The sequence below is a fragment of the Schistocerca nitens genome, chromosome 1 (assembly GCF_023898315.1).
Source record: "Schistocerca nitens isolate TAMUIC-IGC-003100 chromosome 1, iqSchNite1.1, whole genome shotgun sequence".
In the NCBI taxonomy this organism is placed as follows: domain Eukaryota; kingdom Metazoa; phylum Arthropoda; class Insecta; order Orthoptera; family Acrididae; genus Schistocerca; species Schistocerca nitens.
In genome coordinates, this window is record NC_064614.1 from 1105738323 (window position 1) to 1105759068 (window position 20746).

The 20746-nt window shown below is 41.1% G+C and overlaps 1 protein-coding gene across 3 annotated transcripts in view; it reads left to right on the forward strand.

The window, feature by feature from the left end:
• The window catches only part of LOC126198805 (uncharacterized), a 146791-nt gene that overhangs the window by 14355 nt on the left and 111690 nt on the right, over positions 1-20746 (forward strand). The window contains exons 1-4 of one of the 3 annotated variants that reach the window (XM_049935392.1): positions 4385-4509; positions 6123-6274; positions 6588-6846; positions 19368-19569. In XM_049935392.1, coding sequence (XP_049791349.1) covers positions 6130-6274; positions 6588-6846; positions 19368-19569 — 606 coding nt within the window. In that variant the 5' untranslated portion in view covers positions 4385-4509; positions 6123-6129. Of the gene's footprint in view, positions 1-4384; positions 4534-6122; positions 6275-6587; positions 6847-19367; positions 19570-20746 lie in introns of those variants that run through there. The other 2 variants (XM_049935385.1, XM_049935378.1) reach the window with 2 other exon arrangements.

Below are 20746 nucleotides of genomic sequence, written 5' to 3' on the forward strand. Positions count from 1 at the left end.
TCCGGAACCACACTGCTGCTACGGTCGCAGGTTCGAATCCTGCCTCGGGCACGGATGTGTGTGATGTCGCCGGCCGGTGTGGCCGTGCGGTTAAAGGCGCTTCAGTCTGGAACCGCGTGACCGCTACGGTCGCAGGTTCGAATCCTGCCTCGGGCATGGATGTGTGTGATGTCCTTAGGCTAGTTAGGTTTAATTAGTTCTAAGTTCTAGGCGACTAATGACCTCAGAAGTTAAGTCGCATAGTGCTCAGAGCCATTTGAACCATTTGTGTGATGTCCTTAGGTTAGTTAGGTTTAAGTAGTTCTAAGTCTAGGGGACTGATGACCTCAGATGTTAAGTCCCATAGTGCTTAGAGCCATTTGAACTATTTGTATTCAAGTTTTTAATATGTCTATGTTCCGCCAAGAGCCGACGGAATATTCCACAAAAACTGTAATTTATTTACTGTCAATAACACTGAAACATATATTTTATTGCTCATAGATTTGTATGTAGATTAAAATTACATCAATCCATAATCATTTTCAACTAAAAAGAGCCGCGCGCGGTATCCGCGCTGACTAGGGCGTCTTGTCACGATTCGCGTGACTCCCCGGAGGAGGTTCGAGTTATCCCTCGGGCATGGGAGTATGTGTTGTCCTTAGCTTAAGTTAGATTAAGTAGTGTGTAAGTCTAGGACCGATGGCCTCAGCAGTTTAGTCCCATAGAAGCTTGCCACGCATTTTCAAAGTTTTCAATAAATAGAACTTCTTACACTTCAGGGACACTGGCATTTCCAACGAATGCGACAGGGGAATTCGCAGTTGAAGATCCCCCTGCCACATCCGCCTTCACTGTTGACACTTCTCTTCTACACATATTGATCTCTGCCTCAAAGAAAATGACATATCCGTTTTTGTTGTAACTTCCCTGCCTCAAAGAAAATGGCATATCCGTTTTTGTTGTAACATCCCGTAGGCACCGATTGAATTGTGTTCTCGTTGTTTTTATTGCTGCTGCAGGAAATTCTGCCACATTACTATTCCGTCGTTTAATAGGTTTTCTTCTTTCGCACCCACTCTTCGCCAATTATTTTGGAGGAGGCGTTCTCGATGACTCATCGGGATCCGCAACATCATTCGTATCCTCTGCTGGTATCTCTATTATGGAACCTGAAGCCAGATCTGTTTGTTTCAAATGTTGGCGATTGAAGATAAGTGGAGTGAGAAAGAAATTGTGTTCAGTCAGGTAGCCCTACTCCATGTCCCCCACTGCGTGGAGCAATTTATGGGTAGCTTATTCTCATACAGTGCCATTTTGCTAGTAGGAGTGAATTTACCATTACAAAGGGGCATTTAGCACTACGCTGTTTGCTGTTGTTACCGTCAATTACAACTACTTGTAAGCTGACGTTGGTTGCCTCTATAAGTGAGCAGAATGCTTCTGTAAGTGAAATAATAAAAATAAAAATAAAAAAACCGAACGTGCTACCTCATGAATGTTTACCTGGAAGGACATAAGTACTACCATATATATTCATCTACATCTACACCACATTCCGAAAGCCACCTAACGGTGTGTGGCGGAGGATACTAATTTCGCCAGATGATGCTTTTCCATTGCAGGAAAACATCATGAAGCTATATACAGGAAGCCACAACCAAGACTCAAAAGACAGAATTTTCAGCTACTGGTTGTCTAGGGCAAGTATGGTTGTAGAAAATACACTCAGTGTTATGGTCTCAGTCTTTCATGTTTCCCGAAAACCAATGTTGTTGCAGTCTGAGAAGGTATGAACTATCACTATGACAGCAATGTGCCCTCTGGTGTCTTGAGGAGAATTTCCGAGTCAAGGGCCTATTACTGTTCACAAGGAAGCTTCGATTCCTAGTGACTACAGACATGTGAAGTGATCCCAGTGGGATGAGGACGAGTTGCTGCTGCATCATTTATCATTAGATTCCCAAATTTACCTGTCACGGAGAACTTTAACACAAAATAATTCGTGAGAACATACAAGTTACTTTGTGCACCCAGTTGTAGTTGCACTATGACAAATATTGCTGAATATTGTTGTACAGTACGGAACAGAAATAAACATATGCAAGCATAACCTAGTTTAGGGTACGTCTTTTTCGATTGTCTCTCTTGTATCGTTTGGGTCTTGAATATCACCCAAGAACCGTAAATTATTGAAACCGAATCACTGGCATATGCGGGGTCCTGTAAAATGAATAGCAGGTTATGAAGAGGACAGGACTTCGAAACATATTGGCAAATTTATTGAAAGACACATTGAAAACATAGAAAATATTTGCTGTTACATGTCATATATGCCATTTACTTGGTTTTTAATACAACACCATACAGCCGCGCGGGGTAGCCGCGCGTTCTAAGGCGCCTTGCCACGATTCGCGCGGCTTTCCCCTCCTTGATCGGAGGTTCGAGTCCTCCCTCGGGCATGGGTGTGAGTGTTGTACTTAACGTAAGTTAGTTCGAGTTAGATTAAGTAGTGTACAAGTCCAAGGATTGATGACCCTAGCAGTTTGGTCCCCTAGGAACTTACCACCTACCCCTACCAACACGTACAGTATGTTGTTTAGTATCTGCGGGTGAGCTGCTAAATGTTTCAGTAAGCGCAAGGCGAAGGTTAGGCGGGAAACTTTATGTTGTTCGTTTAGTTTCTGTAGCATTTGCAAGTTTGTTGGGGGGAAAGTGCATCACGGATAATTCGTCGCAGGGAATCATCTGACGTTGTCAGTACCAAGGCATATGTGGCAGCAAAACGGTGAGCACTTCGGATGAATTCTTGGCGCGCCCCCTCCATTCGCTCCGCAGTTCGCTGTGTCCTTCGTCGCGGTGCACTTCTCTTCTTTGGACAAGATGCAGTAATCCTGCATCGACCGTCCAATCGCCCGATGATTCCAGATTATATCGTGTCGCTGAATTGTGCTGAGACACTGGTTGTTTTTTAAATACCCCTCAACGGCGAATGCTCGATGCTCAGAACTCCAATACGCCATAATTATAGGTCGTCTTTCTTCAATCCAGAGTGCGCATACTTCGCGCAGGCGCAACAGTGACGGCGTGCTACGTGAATCAAATCCTACTAACCATTCTGCCGGGCACTGTACAAAAATTCAAAAGCACTACCATGTTTCTTGCTCTCTTGATTTTTTCTTTCCTCGCGTGTAAATTGAGCTACGAGAGACCTAAGTTTTTGAAACACGTCATTGCTGCTGGTACCAAGCAGAGCTGCAATTTTCTGTAGCATCCTACTTTATTTTACTGTTGTTTGTAATTGGTGGTGCGTACGTTCCAACAGCACTCCTCTGCCTCATAGCGTGTGACAAGTTCGAATATCCAGTTTCTCGTTCATTCCATTCTAGAGAAACGCAACACAACACGCAACAAGGCAGTATTATACAGGCAGGGCAGAGCATAAACAAACACTGGTACTGTATAGAGGCATTTAACAGTAGCAGACCAGAAACAATGTTTCTTTTGATCTATTCCCAAACAGCTACTGAACACAGTTTCTGTGTTTGCAACATTTTGCAAGCACTAGTAGCCGCAAACATTGTTGGAGAAGATGTTTCAAACTCAATGTAAACGCGACTTAATACAGTGCGGAAAAAATTTTATGTGTTTATTTATCCCTTCGATCAATGTAATACAATGTATAAGATAATATTGCACTTGGCTTAAATCTAGTGTTTTTCAAAGAAACAATCAATGCTATTTTCCGTAAACTGTAGGTATTCCAAAAGTTACTGGTTTCATTGGAAGAAACCTAAACAACAAAATCCCAAGAAAACGCTTCACTTAAAATGACCCGCTTTAAACTTCTGCCTTCAGCTGTTATCATCATAATAATCGATATATACTTAGAACCTAGAAGTGACAGATATGTACCGACTTTTGTGTGATGATTTCCCGCATTGTATTAAATGCGAAGAAGTAAAACGTCTCATCTGGGTATTTTTTTTTAAGAACTGGCACCGCTTTTAAAACTGATAGGTATAAATTTTCGTCAATATATTTCTTTCACAGGCTGAGAGTCCCATAGCAGGCAAAGAAGGAAAGGCTTCCTCACGTATTTGTTTGAACAAAGAATAGATGCTGAAATGTCAGAAACAAGTATGTTGATAATTATTTCAAGAAAATCAGCTAACCACGGATAGTTGTGAATCTATGCGAGCATAGTTGATCCGCAAATAAATGAAATGCTTTGGAGAAACCAAAGCGTATAAAATTACAGGCTAGCCGCATAATTAAATCTTCGCCGACAAGCAGACGACGTTCACAACGTTCTATTTGGCAACAAAATTACTGAATAAATAAATTTTTCTCCATCCCATTTTCGACAAAATAAGCAAATGAGCGTACGTGAAGGTGGATGCTCTACCAAACTTACTTTCTACCACTTGAAGAAACAGATGTTTGTCTACGTGTGCACGATAGCCGGCAGCAAAATCCGTTTTTCTTCTTCAAAGCAATGGAAAGTTAATGAAACATAAACTGCACATGGTAGAGTACCTATGAACTTGTTAGGTATTAATTTTTATATTTCCTGTTTTTTCTCCGCTTGCAGCAGTACAATAACAATTCCAGACTCTTATTATAACCTCGAATTCACCGCGCAGCGAAACTTGGTGAAGAAATAAACTGAATAGGTTTGTTGGTGCAAAGGAATATGTTGAGCAAATACAATTTGGTGCATTGTTATTTACATAGTATTACTTAAAATGTTATGTTTCTAAACTGGTGAAGCATAGCAAGGAATCCTGCCAGCTGTAATGTGCATACGACCACAATGAAAACAGTCAGCATTAAAATATAGCTACAATGAAAGTACAGAATTACTGGCATGATAACTCACAAGAGTAGCAGGTAACATTTACTTCATTATGTATGATGCCAGTACGGTATGGCAAATAAACATTTTTGATGAATAACAGTGTATAGCTTGGTATTTCATTATTTTAAATGTAGCAGTTGAACTTTACTACAGTTAGTAAGGATAATTCGCTAGTGCTACGCTTTGTCAGATTATTGCACACCAGGACGGCTACAATCTTGCATTAATAGAGTGCTAATATCCATTTTGTTCAGTCACTCAACTACAGTTATGCTTTAAATACGATAAATCCTCCCGGAAATTAGCATGAACTATTGTAGAGGGTATCGTTTTTGCTATTAACTGCTATTGTATTGTTAGCATTATAGGATCACTATTTTGTTTGCCACAAACACTCATTACAAGATACTGGGACGTTTAATTGATAAACATTTCGGAAAGAAGCAAAGAACGTAATGTTTGTTTATAATGCTTTTCTGCATGATCGTCCCCTGATGGAGCTCAATGTATAGTGGAACTGAGCTGAATATAAATTGGAAGTCGACAATTTATTACAATGGGAATTGTAATTGTAATGTTTACTAAGACATTTAAATCGTTAGCATTTGGCCATTGGGGTTTGAGACAGCGCCCTGTACCTTAATCAATCTGTTCAACATTATCATTGACTTAGGTTTCACTTTTCTTTCAACTTCTATTCATTTTTTACTCATCACAACAAAATCACTTCACTAGGATGCATATTATGGAACCTATGCTTGGAAGAAAGGATAGCGTAGTGTAGGTTATTCCATCTTCCCAACTGCATTATTTATGAACAAATGGTAATACTCCCTTACTCAGAAACTAAAAAATGAATAGGCAACACATGAAGCCAAGACAAGCCACAAGCACATAACAGATAGACTTTTTAAATTAATACTGTATAGGAGTGCCTAAAACAGTCTGTTTGTGACTTTGAGTACCAAAGGGTTTTTTAGAATGAGTTAAATATACAAAAGATGACAGCACAAACGTTGAGGCTTTTCTCCAAATCACAGATAATAACGTAATGCACTATCCATTCGCTTACCCCATGAAAAGCACTCAGTGGCTATAAAAGCAGCTGGAGCTACATCATATAATCTACATAATTTACTAGGAGTACCGGTATATCTGTTTTGTGATTGTTTCACATATGGTTACTGCCTTCTCCTACCGAAAGAATTATTATTTTCAAAATGAAATGTATTGCATTTAGGTTTTTTATGTAACTTACCTGTTCTTCGTTTTGTTCTTGCAGCCCAGAAATGTTTCACACAAAAATACTTATATTAGGTGCACAAACACAAGGAATTGCAGTAGCATCTCACTTTTTGGAACACAACATGGAGGACTTCATTGTAATTAAGTTAGGAGGCCAAACTCTTGCATCCTCCTGTGATTCAAGTTCAAGTGAGTTTAGAAATATATTTTTTGCCTAAATAAAATTAAATCTAGTTTATCAGAATAATCAACACAATGTTCTGGACTAAATAAATGGTTTTCCATTTCATTTTTTACCTTAACTCATGAAAACATTTATCCTTGAATGTAACTTTGTTATTAATGCATTATTGTACCATATAACTTGAGCAAGGAAAGTGTGTGCCTAGTAATGAGTGCTTACAGAGATATGATCTATGAAACATCAATCAGTTAATTAAGAACATATTTTTTACTACACCATTATTTGACATTCAGGTTGCTATGTTCCTTTTTGTTCCAGATGTATGCAGACCTGATGGAGACAACAAATGCTTTCAGAATGGGGATGAAAGTTTCAACCCAGATAAGAATAGAACAAGCACATTAAACAGAAATGCTATTGTGAAGGATCTAGGATTAATATTCTTTAATTCTTCTGGTCACATAATTGCTCAAGAAGATGTGGCAGAAGCAGCTAACTTAGCAGCACAAATGAAGGAGAATGTTATGTATGATAAAGGGAATTTGTCATCGCTGTTGGCAGAATTACGTTTGGAACAGTAAGTAATTCACTTTGAATGATCCTTTTATAATAGTTTGAATACTCTTCATTTTATTGTTGTTCTTGATGTGGTTATTATTGTTCTTCTTTAGCTGTTCTTCCCGTAGTGTGTGTATTTTCGTAATTGTATCTCCATTCCTGACACAATTTTTAAAATGTAAGTAAATGAACTTAATTGTCTTGTTTATTTTGTTTTACTGTTTACTTCACTGTGCCTGATTTTCCTGTGCATCATCTGTCACCATCAGTATGTAAATTAAATGACAGAAAATTCAGGATGGATTAACAATATGAATCAGTATTGATTACAACTCACCGCATAGTTGAGGCATTGCATGGCAAACAGACACATTTAACAGTAGATTAAGTTGTCGGACGAAGTCCTACATCAGATTTAGAAAAACACATGTATTCATACAAGCACAACTTTCACCCACATGGTCGTTGTGCCTGTGAGTCTTGATTTCTGTGACCATCGGTCTTGGCTGGGGTGGGTAGTTGTACTACAGAAGAGGCATGGGTGAGAGAGGGGAAGGGTGGTAGGTTACGGGTGGGCAAGATGCTGTAATGCTGTCTGCAGGAGTGTGCAGGAACTTGACTGGGACAGGTGATGGGCTGCTAGGTGTAGCATTGGAAGGCTGTGTTGGGGTGGGGAGTGGGATGGGGATTGGCGAGGAAAGAAACAGAGATAGAGAAAGGACTATGCAGATGCACAGAGTGATTGGGGGGGGGGGGGGGGCATTTATAAGGGTGGAGCTGGAGCATGGGAGGGCATAGAGGACAGGGCGTGGAAGACAGAGACGAACAAAGTTTGCAGTTCGGGGAGTTACACAAGCTACGGTTATTCTACAAGGAGAGTTGCCACCTGCGCAGTTTAGAAACAAAAGTGTTAGTTTGAAGAAACCAGATGTCATGGGCAATGAAACAGTTTTTGAAGTCAAGCACACTGTGTTGCATAGCATGCTGGGCAACTGAGTGGTCCAGCTGTCTCTTAGCCACAGCTTGTCAGTTGCTGTTAATGCAGACAGACAGCTTGTTAGTGGTCATGCCCATGTAAAATGCCACACAGAGGTTGCAGCTGAGTTAGTAGACCACATGATTGTTTTTACAGATGGCCCTGACTTTGACAGGTAGGAGATACCTGTGACAGGACTGGAGTTGGTAATGCTGGCAGGACATGCAGGACAGGTCCTACATCTATATATTTTAAAGGTATATGAGCAATTGGGCAACAGGCTGGTAGAAATGATGGGATAAGAAAGAACAGAGCATATTGCACAGGTTGGCTGGGTGACAGAATACCACTACGGGAGTGGTGGTCAGGATTTTTCTCATTTCAAGGCACAATGAGAGGTAGTCAAAACCATTGTGGAAAATATGATTCAGTTGCTCCAGTCCTAGGTGATACTGAGTCGGGAAGACGACGGTCCATTGTGGCCACTCATTGGGTATGCGAGGGATGGTGGGTGACTGTGGAGACAAGGCATGGGAGATCTGTTACTAGACAATGTGTGGAAGATTATTTTGATCTGCGAAGGCCTCAGCAAAACCATCAGCATATTTGGAGAGGGACTGCTCATCACTGGAAATGAGACTGACAAGAATGGATGGATAGGCTGTGTGAAGAGGCACTAAACTGTTATTTCTTCATGAATGGTCACTGTCAAACTATAGCCAATAGACAGCTGGACCAATCATTTGCCAAGAATACTGTGCAGTATATTGTGCTTGACTTCAACAACTGCTTCACAGCCCATGCCTTCTGGAATCTTCCCACCAACAACACATTTTCTGATCTGTGCATCTGGGAACTCTCCCTGCAACATACCCTTCTCTCCCATAAACCCCTGACCTCAATCTTTTGTAGTCCATGTCCTGCACCTGCCTCTGTCTCTTTCTGTGCTCCCATTCCATCTCCACACATACCTTCTTACCCTGCACCCCTCCCTCCACAGCACACCTACATTGTCCTTTTCTCTTCTCTGATTGTATTCTCTCCTCCCCCCGGCCCCTCCACACCCCACCCCTCCCCTCCCTACTACACATCCACACAGACAGCACTACATCATCTTCTTCCAACCTAACCTTACTAACCCTCCCCACCCCCACCACATGCCTGTTCTATACCCTGCTACCCACCCTAGCCAATATCGCTAATCACTACAGTCAAGCGTCGTCAGTTCCCAGAGACAATAGCAGCCATGTGTGTATGAATTTTGCATGTATGAATGACTTGTGTGTGTGTGTTCTAAGACTAATAAAAACTTTGAGCAATATCGTAATTCATATTGTCAGCGTAATTATAAAAGCATTGTGTGGTAATGTAATCAGCTGTACTAATGCACTGAATATAAACATCTTCTGTGTCATCAATTCTGTGCTCGCGATTTTGTATGACCCTCCTCCATAAGGTTTTGTCCACCTGCAGGTTGTTGTTGTTGTTGTGGTCCTCAGTCCTGTGACTGGTTTGATGCAGCTCGCCATGCTACTCTATCCTGTGCAAGCTTCTTCATCTCCCAGTACCTACTGCAACCTACATCCTTCTGAATCTGCTTAGTGTATTCATCTCTTGGTCTCCCTCTACGATTTTTACCCTCCACGGTGCCCTCCAATGCTAAATTTGTGATCCCTTGATGCCTCAAAACATGTCCTACCAACCGATCCCTTCTTCTAGTCAAGTTGTGCCACAAACTTCTCTTCTCCCCAATCCTATTCAATAGCTCCTCATTAGTTACGTGATCTACCCACCTTATCTTCAGCATTCTTCTGTAGCACCACATTTCAAAAGCTTCTATTCTCTTCTTGTCCAAACTAGTTATTGTCCATGTTTCACTTCCATATATGGCTACACTCCATACAAATACTTTCAGAAACGACTTTCTGACACTTAAATCTATACTCGATGTTAACAAATTTCTCTTCTTCAGAAACGCTTTCCTTGCCATTGCCAGTCTACATTTTATATCCTCTCTACTTCGACCATCATCAGTTATTTTACTCCCTAAATAGCAAAACTCCTTTACTACTTTAAGTGTCTCATTTCCTAATCTAATTCCCTCAGCATCACCCGACTTAATTTGACTACATTCCATTATCCTCGTTTTGCTTTTGTTGATGTTCATGTTATATCCTCCTTTCAAGACACTGTCCATTCTGTTCAACTGCTCTTCCAAGTCCTTTGCTCTGACAGAATTACAATGCCATCGGCGAACCTCAAAGTTTTTATTTCTTCTCCATGGATTTTAATACCTACTCCAAATTTTTCTTTTGTTTCCTTTACTGCTTGCTCAATATACAGATTGAATAACATCGGGGAGAGGCTACAACCCTCTCTTACTCCCTTCCCAACCACTGCTTCACTTTCATGTCCCTCAACTCTTATAACTGCCATCTGGTTTCTGTACAAATTGTAAATAGCCTTTCGCTCCCTGTATTTTACCCCTGCCACCTTTAGAATTTGAAAGAGAGTATTCCAGTCAACATTGTCAAAAGCTTTCTCTAAGTCCACAAATGCTAGAAACGTAGGTTTGCCTTTTCTTAATCTTTCTTCGAAGATAAGTTGTAAGGTTAGTATTGCCTCACGTGTTCCAACATTTCTACGGAGTCCAAACTGATCTTCCCCGAGGTCCGCTTCTACCAGTTTTTCCATTCGTCTGTAAAGAATTCGCGTTAGTATTTTGCAGCTGTGACTTATTAAACTGATAGTTCGGTAATTTTGACATCTGTCAACACCTGCTTTCTTTGGGATTGGAATTATTATATTCTTCTAGAATTCTGAGGGTATTTCGCCTGTCTCATACATCGTGCTCACCAGATGTTAGAGTTTTGTCATGACTGGCTCTCCCGAGGCCATCAGTAGTTCTAATGGAATGTTGTCTACTCCCGGGGCCTTGTTTCGACACAGGTCTTTCAGTGCTCTGTCAAACTCTTCACGCAGTATCTTATCTCCCATTTCGTCTTCATCTACATCCTCTTCCATTTTCATAATATTGTCCTCAAGTACATCGCCCTTGTATAAACCCTCTATATACTCCTTCCACCTTTCTGCCTTCCCTTCTTTGCTTAGAACTGGGTTGCCATCTGAGCTCTTGATATTCATAAAAGTGGTTCTCTTCTCTCCAAAGGTCTCTTTAATTTTCCTGTAGGCAGTATCTATCTTACCCCTAGTGAGAGAAGCCTCTACATCCTTACATTTGTCCTCTAGCCATCACTGCTTAGCCATTTTGCACTTCCTGTCGATATCATTTTTGAGACGTTTGTATTCCTTTTTGCCTACATCATTTACTGCATTTTTATATTTTCTCCTTTCATCAATTAAATTCAATATTTCTTCTGTTACCCAAGGATTTCTATTAGCCCTCGTCTTTTTACCTACTTGATCGTCTGCTGCCTTCACTACTTCATCCCTCAGAGCTACACATTCTTCTTCTACTGTATTTCTTTCCCCCATTCCTGTCAATTGTTCCTTTATGCTCTCCCTGAAACTCTGTACAACCTCTGGTTTAGTCAGTTTATCCAGGTCCCATCTCCTTAAATTCCCACCTTTTTGCAGTTTCTTCAGTTTCAATCTGCAGTTCATAACCAATAGATTGTGGTCAGAATCCACATCTGCCCCTGGAAATGTCTTACAATTTAAAACATGGTTCCTAAATCTCTGTCTTACCATTATATAATATATCTGATACCTTTTAGTATCTCCAGGATTCTTCCAGGTATACAACCTTCTTTTATGATTCTTGAACCAAGTGTTAGCTATGATTAAGTTATGCTCTGTGCAAAATTCTACCAGACAGCTTCCTCTTTCATTCCTTCCCCCCAATCCATATTCACCTACTATGTTTCCTTCGCTCCCTTTTCCTACTGACGAATTCCAGTCACCCATGACTATTAAATTTTCGTCTCCCTTCACTACCTGAATAATTTCTTTTATCTCGTCATACATTTCATCTATTTCTTCATCATCTGCAGAGCTAGTTGGCATATAAACTTGTACTACTGTAGTAGGCATGGGTTTTGTGTCTATCTTGGCCACAATAATGCGTTCACTATGCTGTTTGTAGTAGCTAACCCGCACTCCTATTTCTTTATTCATTATTAAACCTACTCCTGCATTACCCCTATTTGATTTTGAATTTATAACCCTGTAATCACCTGACCAAAAGTCTTGTTCCTCCTGCCACCGAACTTCACTAATTCCAACTATATCTAACTTTAACCTATCCATTTCCCTTTTTAAATTTTCTGACCTACCTGCCCGATTAAGGGATCTGACATTCCACGCTCCGATCCGTAGAACACCAGTTTTCTTTCTCCTGATAACGACGTCCTCCTGAGTAGTCCCCGCCCGGAGATCCGAATGGGGGACTATTTTACCTCTGGAATATTTTACCCAAGAGGACGCCATTGTCATTTAATCATACAGTAAAGCTGCATGTCCTCAGGAAAAATTACGGCTGTAGTTCCCCCTTGCTTTCAGCCGTTCGCAGCACCAACACAGCAAGGCCATTTTGGTTAATGTTACAAGGCCAGATCAGTCAATCATCCAGATTGTTGCCCCTGCAACTACTGAAAAGGCTGCTGCCCCTCTTCAGGAACCACGTGTTTGTCTGGCCTCTCAACAGATACCCCTCCGTTGTGGTTGCACCTACGGTACGGCCATATGTATCGCTGAGGCACGCAAGCCTCCCCACCAACGGCAAGGTCCATGGTTCATGGGGGGCACCTGCAGGTATTCTTCATATATTTCATACCATTTGGCATCTCTCAGCTGTCATGAGGTAATCCTCTTGTTTATCCAGAAGTTTTTGGTTTATGTATTCTTGAGCAGTTTTGTGAATAGCCATTATCCTCATATGATGAGGATGCTATAATTGTTTTACTTCAAGAAGCTCCTGTAGGATTTTTTGGAATGGACAGTGTCTTGAAAGGAGGATATAAGATGAACATCAACAAAAGCAAAACGAGGATAATGGAATGTAGTTGAATTAAGTCGGGCAGTGCTGAGGGAATTAGATTAGGAAATGAGACACTTAAAGTAGTAAAGGAGTTTTGCTATTTGGGGAGCAAAATAACTGATGATGGTTGAAGTAGAGAAGATATAAAATGTAGACTGGCAATGGCAGGGAAAGCGTTTCTGAAGAACAGAAATTTGTTAACGTCGAGTATAGCATTAAGTGTGAGGAAGTCATTTCTGAAAGTATTTGTATGGAGTGTAGCTATATATGGAAGTGAAACGTGGACGATAAATGGTTTGGACAAGAAGAGAAGAGAAGCTTTCAAAATGTGGTGCTACAGAAGATTGATGAATATTAGATGGGTAGATCACATAACTAGTGAGGAGGTATTAAATAGAATTGGGGAGAAGAGGAGTTTGTGGCACAACTTGACAAGAAGAAGGGACCGGTTAGTAGGACATGTTCTGAGGCATCAAGGGATCACAAATTTAGCATTGGAGGGTAGCGTGGAGGGTAAAAATTGTAGAGGGAGACCAAGAGTTGAATACACCAAGCAGATTCAGAAGGATGTAGGTTGCAGTAAGTACTGAGAGATGAAGAAGCTTCCACAGGATAGAGTAGCATGGAGAGGTGCATCAAACCAGTCTCAGGACTGAAGACCACATCAACAACAGGATAGAATGTTGCAAGATATTTTTTAAAGGATTTGCTCTGGAACTCAGAATGTGCAAATTGTGGAGTGGGTCATGGAGAGACAAAAGGTGATTGTCTTGATTGAACTACACTCCTGGAAATGGAAAAAAGAACACATTGACACTGGTGTGTCAGACCCACCATACTTGCTCCGGACACTGCGAGAGGGCTGTACAAGCAATGATCACACGCACGGCACAGCGGACACACCAGGAACCGCGGTGTTGGCCGTCGAATGGCGCTAGCTGCGCAGCATTTGTGCACCGCCGCCGTCAGTGTCAGCCAGTTTGCCGTGGCATATGGAGCTCCATCGCAGTCTTTAACACTGGTAGCATGCCGCGACAGCGTGGACGTGAACCGTATGTGCAGTTGACGGACTTTGAGCGAGGGCGTATAGTGGGCATGCGGGAGGCCGGGTGGACGTACCGCCGAATTGCTCAACACGTGGGGCGTGAGGTCTCCACAGTACATCGATGTTGTCACCAGTGGTCGGCGGAAGGTGCACATGCCCGTCGACCTGGGACCGGACCGCAGCGACGCACGGATGCACGCCAAGACCGTAGGATCGTACGCAGTGCCGTAGGGGACCGCACCGCCACTTCCCAGCAAATTAGGGACACTGTTGCTCCTGGGGTATCGGCGAGGACCGTTCGCAACCGTCTCCATGAAGCTGGGCTACGGTCCCGCACACCGTTAGGCCGTCTTCCGCTCACGCCCCAACATCGTGCAGCCCGCCTCCAGTGGTGTCGCGACAGGCGTGAATGGAGGGACGAATGGAGACGTGTCGTCTTCAGCGATGAGAGTCGCTTCTGCCTTGGTGCCAATGATGGTCGTATGCATGTTTGGCGCCGTGCAGGTGAGCGCCACAATCAGGACTGCATACGACCGAGGCACACAGGGCCAACACCCGGCATCATGGTGTGGGGAGCGATCTCCTACACTGGCCGTACACCACTGGTGATCGTCGAGGGGACACTGAATAGTGCACGGTACATCCAAACCGTCATCGAACCCATCGTTCTACCATTCCTAGACCGGCAAGGGAACTTGCTGTTCCAACAGGACAATGCACGTCCGCATGTATCCCGTGCCACCCAACGTGCTCTACAAGGTGTAAGTCAACTACCCTGGCCAGCAAGATCTCCGGATCTGTCCCCCATTGAGCATGTTTGGGACTGGATGAAGCGTCGTCTCACGCGGTCTGCACGTCCAGCACGAACGCTGGTCCAACTGAGGCGCCAGGTGGAAATGGCATGGCAAGCCGTTCCACAGGACTACATCCAGCATCTCTACGATCGTCTCCATGGGAGAATAGCAGCCTGCATTGCTGCGAAAGGTGGATATACACTGTACTAGTGCCGACATTGTGCATGCTCTGTTGCCTGTGTCTATGTGCCTGTGGTTCTGTCAGTGTGATCATGTGATGTATCTGACCCCAGGAATGTGTCAATAAAGTTTCCCCTTCCTGGGACAATGAATTCACGGTGTTCTTATTTCAATTTCCAGGAGTGTATTTTATTACACACATAACACATATTCAAATTTGGTTCTAGCTCAGGCTCATCCAGTCCTGCCTACTTCACACTTAGAAGTCTCCCTCATTGTCTTGATCTGCAAACAGGATTGCTAGCATACTTTGCATACTTCCACTTCACAGTCATGTGGCATAATCTTCTTTGGTAATGCAGGTAACGGCAAATAAATATTTATTCTGCTGAAGAGTATTGTGTAAAGATGAGAACTGACATCTAGCAGAAGTCTCTTCAAAGACATAGGGGTTCTTACAGTTCCTTACAAACATGTCTACTTCCTAAAGGTGCTTGTGGTTGAAAACTAGAGTGAATTTAGAATGTACTGTGCAATTCACAACCATAGTGTGAGAAGTAAAAATAATTTCCATGTAGTCATTGTGCACTGATGTAGATTACATGGCTGGTTGGTGATGTTGCATATTAAACTGAACATAATTAGATGTTGTAGTTAGAACAGAGCTGGGAGCTCGTAGGGATGCCACATCATAACACTCGAGGCATTTAGTTTACAATGCTCAGTTGCATTTGGTTACTGAGTGAGAAATTATTGTGCTAAATTCACTGGAGTGCTTCCATTGTTTCTTATAAGGTATGTGCCACTGCCTTTGCTACCCATAAATATATATGAGTAAAGGAGACCACTCACTACTACACACACCTCTGTGCATTGTGTTGGCACTGGCACAATGTTATCTCTCTCTCTCTCTCTCTCTCTCTCTCTCTCTCTCTCTCTGTGTGTGTGTGTGTGTGTGTGTGTGTGTGTGTGTGTGTGTGTGGGTGTGCACACTCGTCTGTTCACTCTAGCTCATCAAAGAATTTTTTCCAAAAGCTAGCAGAGTTCATTTGTATGTGCCTCACAGTGATTCAAAGCCTCTGCTTTTTTTTTGCATTTACACTCTACCAGGACTTTCTGACGTTTCCATATGGCTTCTGATACCTAATACTCCTTGTCTATAATGCATACCTTCTTCAAGTCATAATCTGGTCAGACTTCACTTTCAGAGACAAGATACAACCACAGTGTTATAAAATAAGGAATCCGTCTACAAATGTGGGATTTCTGGATAAAACTAGAATGTATAACAATTTTTCAATTCTTCACTCACTGTCTGTTCATTTCCAGGTATTAATATTGCCTTGTATTTATTTGTTTTATAATGACTATCTGCATGCTCCTAACACTGATATGTATTCTGTTGTTTTGTCATACACATATCTCTTCCCTGCAGTAAAGTAAATTCACCATACTTAACTGATTTACAGTTTAGTTTATGGATTTCCAACTCTGCTACAACAGTCAGTGATACCGTTTTTGCTCTCTCTGTGCCACCTTTCATGCGTAATATCTTTTCAAGTTATTCTCCAATACTCTTGTCTAGTATTTGTTTTATTTTGTTGTGATTGTCAATTTATTTATATTGTTATATGAGCTATTCTGTTGTTTTACCACATGCATATCTCTCCTTCTATTGAGTGTAATTCTTTATACTTACAAATATAAACCTGACATTTATATAGAACTTATACTGTTTACAAATTTAGATTGAAGTGTACTACAATTTAATTTTGCTCATATTATCCTCTGCCTCTTCCATGCAGACACACACTGTTTTACGAATATTCAGATTTAATGTTTTCTGGTATGTTCACTTCACATTAATTTACAGTTCAATTTAAATATTTTCAATGATGTTACAGTCACACTGTCAAAGATGAGATTCACTCTGCTTTTGCATGTCACTCTCCATGTGTAATATATTTTCAAAGTTGTCTACTAGTGCAGGATAAATAACGATGTTAAACAGTGAAGAGCCCAGGGTGGAATAACAACTCCTATTTCCATCTACTCCAGATCTGTCACTGGCATCTCTTACCCGATCAAATGCAGGGATACCTGTAGAAGTAGCCATGTGACCTACCAACTTAGCTGCAGCCACTGTGCCACATTCTATGTGTGTGTGACAATTAACAAGCTGTTTGTATGAATGACCACTGTCCAACTGTGACCAAGAGACATTTGGACCACCCAGATGCTGAATATGCCACCCGTCACAATGTGCTTCACATTAATGACCGCTTCACAGCCTGTGCTATTAGATTCTTCCCACCAACACCAGATTTTCCGAAACACACAGTTGAGGTTTCTCCCTACAACACATCCTTCATTCCCACAACCCCCTCTGGCTCCAACCTTCACTAGTCCCTGCTTATCCCCTTCTCTGCTCCCATTCTGGTACTGCACACAGCTTCTAGCCCACCATTGCACCTATACAGTCCTTTCCTTTTCTCTGTCCACTTCTCTTGTCTTCCCCCTCCCCCCCCCCTCCCCCACCATGCCCCCACCTACCCCACTGCCCCCTCACTGGTGTGCTGCACCTAGCAGCCATATCCTGTCCCCACCATGTTGCAACATGCTTCCATAGATAGCACCAGCATCTTCCTCCACCTCTGTCCTGCTGTCTCTCCCCCTCCCTACCCCAGGCCTCTTCCTTACCCCTCACTTCCCATCCGAGCTACATGTATTGTTGCTTGTGTTGGACACTGCCACAGTTGGGAATTTGCACCTGGGGACAGTGATCATGTGTTTGTTAGTGTTGCTCTTGTGTGAATGTGTATATATACCTCTGAAAAAGTCTGTGTCAAAAAGACTAAATATTTCAACATTAATTTTCTTTGCACCTGTCTGCAACTCAACACCCCCTCTTTTTGATGAGATTATTCATTCATAACTTTATGATTGTCTTGTAGGGCAAAAACTACTTAATTAAATAAATTAATAGTGTAGAACATCCACAGTGTTGTGATTTTTATTTATAAAACCATATTTGTGTAATAATTCACAATAGCGAACCATTTTTTGACCGAAAACTGAACCATTTTCAGCTAGGAGTATAAGATGATTGCATGAATTATTTGTATTTAACACAGAGTTATGAAAACTTTTGCCAAAACTACACTGGCATACAGTTGGCAATGTAATTAACATATGATTGTAAGCAGATTAAAACCCTTAAAACAATTGGACCATGACATGCTTTTTGTGGGCAAAACTGGACAATCGAGCCACGAGACCATGCCTCAAGGAATGACTAATAACATTAGTCAGTATGTTTGGAAGGTAGGAGACGAGGTACTGGCAGAAGTAAAGCTGTGAGTTCCAGGCGTGAGTCGTGCTTCGGTAGCTCAGTTGGTGGAGCACTTGCCCACGAAAGGCAAAGGTCCCGAGTTCGAGTCTCAGTCGGGCACACAGTTTTAATCTGCCAGGAAGTTTCATATCAGCGCACACTCCGCTGCAGAGTGAAAATCTCATTCTGTTCCCTGAGACAGTCTGTGATGTGTGCTTATGCGACTGGGATGTTAGCATATAAAATTAGAAAATGAGGGTTATGAGTACTTGTCTGATGCAAAGCTTTAACATATCTGGTGTGCTCATTTGAGTATGCACTTCTTCAAAGACTGGAAGTACCATTCCAAAACGCGCACAAGAGCTGTGACTAAGCCATCATAATCTTGTCCTTTTCCCCAATAACTTTACCCAATCTGGGTATGGAGCAGCTTCTGTAGTGTTTAGAGAACTAGGTTGAGTTACTGATAATTTGTGGCTTTTAATTAGGAAGTGAGGCACAAGTCGGAATTGCAGATGATTGCTCATGAAAGACCAAAATCTGACTGTGGCTTGTGGGTCAACACCCTTTCATTTTGATACACTTTAGCATGAAGAGTGAAAATTTTATTTTATAATACAATTATAATTTTATTAAGTAATACATGTCATTGATACAGTTGGCCTGGCACATAAAATTAAATATGGTTATGACTTTGCTGTATTAGTGATATTCAGTATTATTATAATCACTGAGTCGCACATTATTTTCTCACAGCTAATTTTTACTTTTCTCTTACAATTCAGTGCCTAGCAGTGAACAGGAAACATTACTGAAGCTACCACGTCTTGCTGTCCATAAAATGAAGTATCAATGGTTTGACACGTGGAGTACCAGAATTGCATCCAGATCAGGAATAGAATAAAACAGTTCAATAACTTTGACATAACTTTCGGATTGAGGCATAGGGTTACACGTTTGTTAATACTTTGCTACGAAAAATGTCTTCATATTTGTTTCAATGAAGATATGTGCTTTGAAAAGCTTCTTATAGAGATTCAAAAGTTTTGAGTGATAAAGCTTATGAGTATAGCATTTAAAACCATAAAATGCAACCAGTTTCATTTAACCATGACTTTCCTACCTTTCTGTACTTTAATTTTTTCTCATAAATTGTATGAGATGTTTATGTTCTGTTCTGTTTTCTGTTGAATTAATTTACTCTGTCCATTACAGATTACAGAGAGGAGTGAATGAAGATACATTCCTGGGGAGAGATCCTGACACTGTCGAATTACTGTTAGAATGGAAACAGAAAATGGAAGATTTATTGTATGGTTCTTCTTCCAATACACGTAAATGTTATTGCAGTGATGATGAGTCCATCTACTTAAAGCACAAACAAGAAAGTTATCAAACAGTACTGAATGTTTTATCAGTGAGTACTTGTGTAATCTTTCTGCATTTTTGAAATATTTTGGAAAGTATGTACAAATGGGGTCACTGAAGTATGTATTTAAATGTTTACAGAAAAATATGTTTGCAAGGAAAAGAAGTAATTCAGTTTTATGAATGCTATGCTGGTCAGATCTTGTAGCAAATGCATTTAAGATCTTAATGGACACCTTTCAGAATATGGGCTTAAATTTTTCATTTCTAGTGATGTCTGAGGGGATTGTGTGCCAATCTGTTCTGCTCCAATATCTTTGTGTGTCCCCATAGGCTAATTTCTTCTTTTGAATTGTTATGTCTGTGTTTTTAAGCTTCTCATGTAGTGCTCTGTAGCACCTTAAGTGAAGTACAAATCCTTCCACAAAGTTATTAAGATCTTTTAGGGGAAATATCTTTCCTTTTCCCCAATTCAGGCATTTTTTAGTTTGGCCATTGCCTTCAAGGCATAAAAAAGAAAAGAACCACACTTACAGTTGTTTAGTCTTTCACTTGTTCAAAGTATTCCCTTCAACTCATTCCTCTACACTTATGTCAGAAACGCTTTCACTTAGCCATGAATGCCTTGGTATTTTCTTTTGGATTCTCTTATAGTGCCCTTGATGATTTCTTTGTATGTCATTAATGGTATTGAAACACTGCCCTTTAGAACTAATTTTAATTTTTTAAATGAAAATGTTTTGCAACATCTTTTGCAGAAAATTCTCATGTAACTATTTCAAAGTGCTTGTACCAAAGTCATAACTGACTGTTTGTTCTTGAGGCAAGAAATTCATGATTTTATTTTGAATTTGAGCACCACCAGTTAAATGAAAAGACTGTTATACATTATAGCTTTTGGCCAAAGCCTTCTTCAACAAAGAGTTGGAGCTGCTTGTGGTAGCGATCATATATATATATATATATATATATATATATATATATATATATATATATATATATATATATATATAACAGAGGGAAACATTCCACGTGGAAAAAATATATCTAAAAAGAAAGATGCTGAGACTTACCAAACAAAAGCGCTGGCAGGTCGATAGACACACAAACAAACACAAATATACACACAAAATTCAAGCTTTCGCAACAAACTGTTGCCTCATCAGGAAAGAGGGAAGGAGAGGGAAAGACGAAAGGATGTGGGTTTTAAGGGAGAGGGTAAGGAG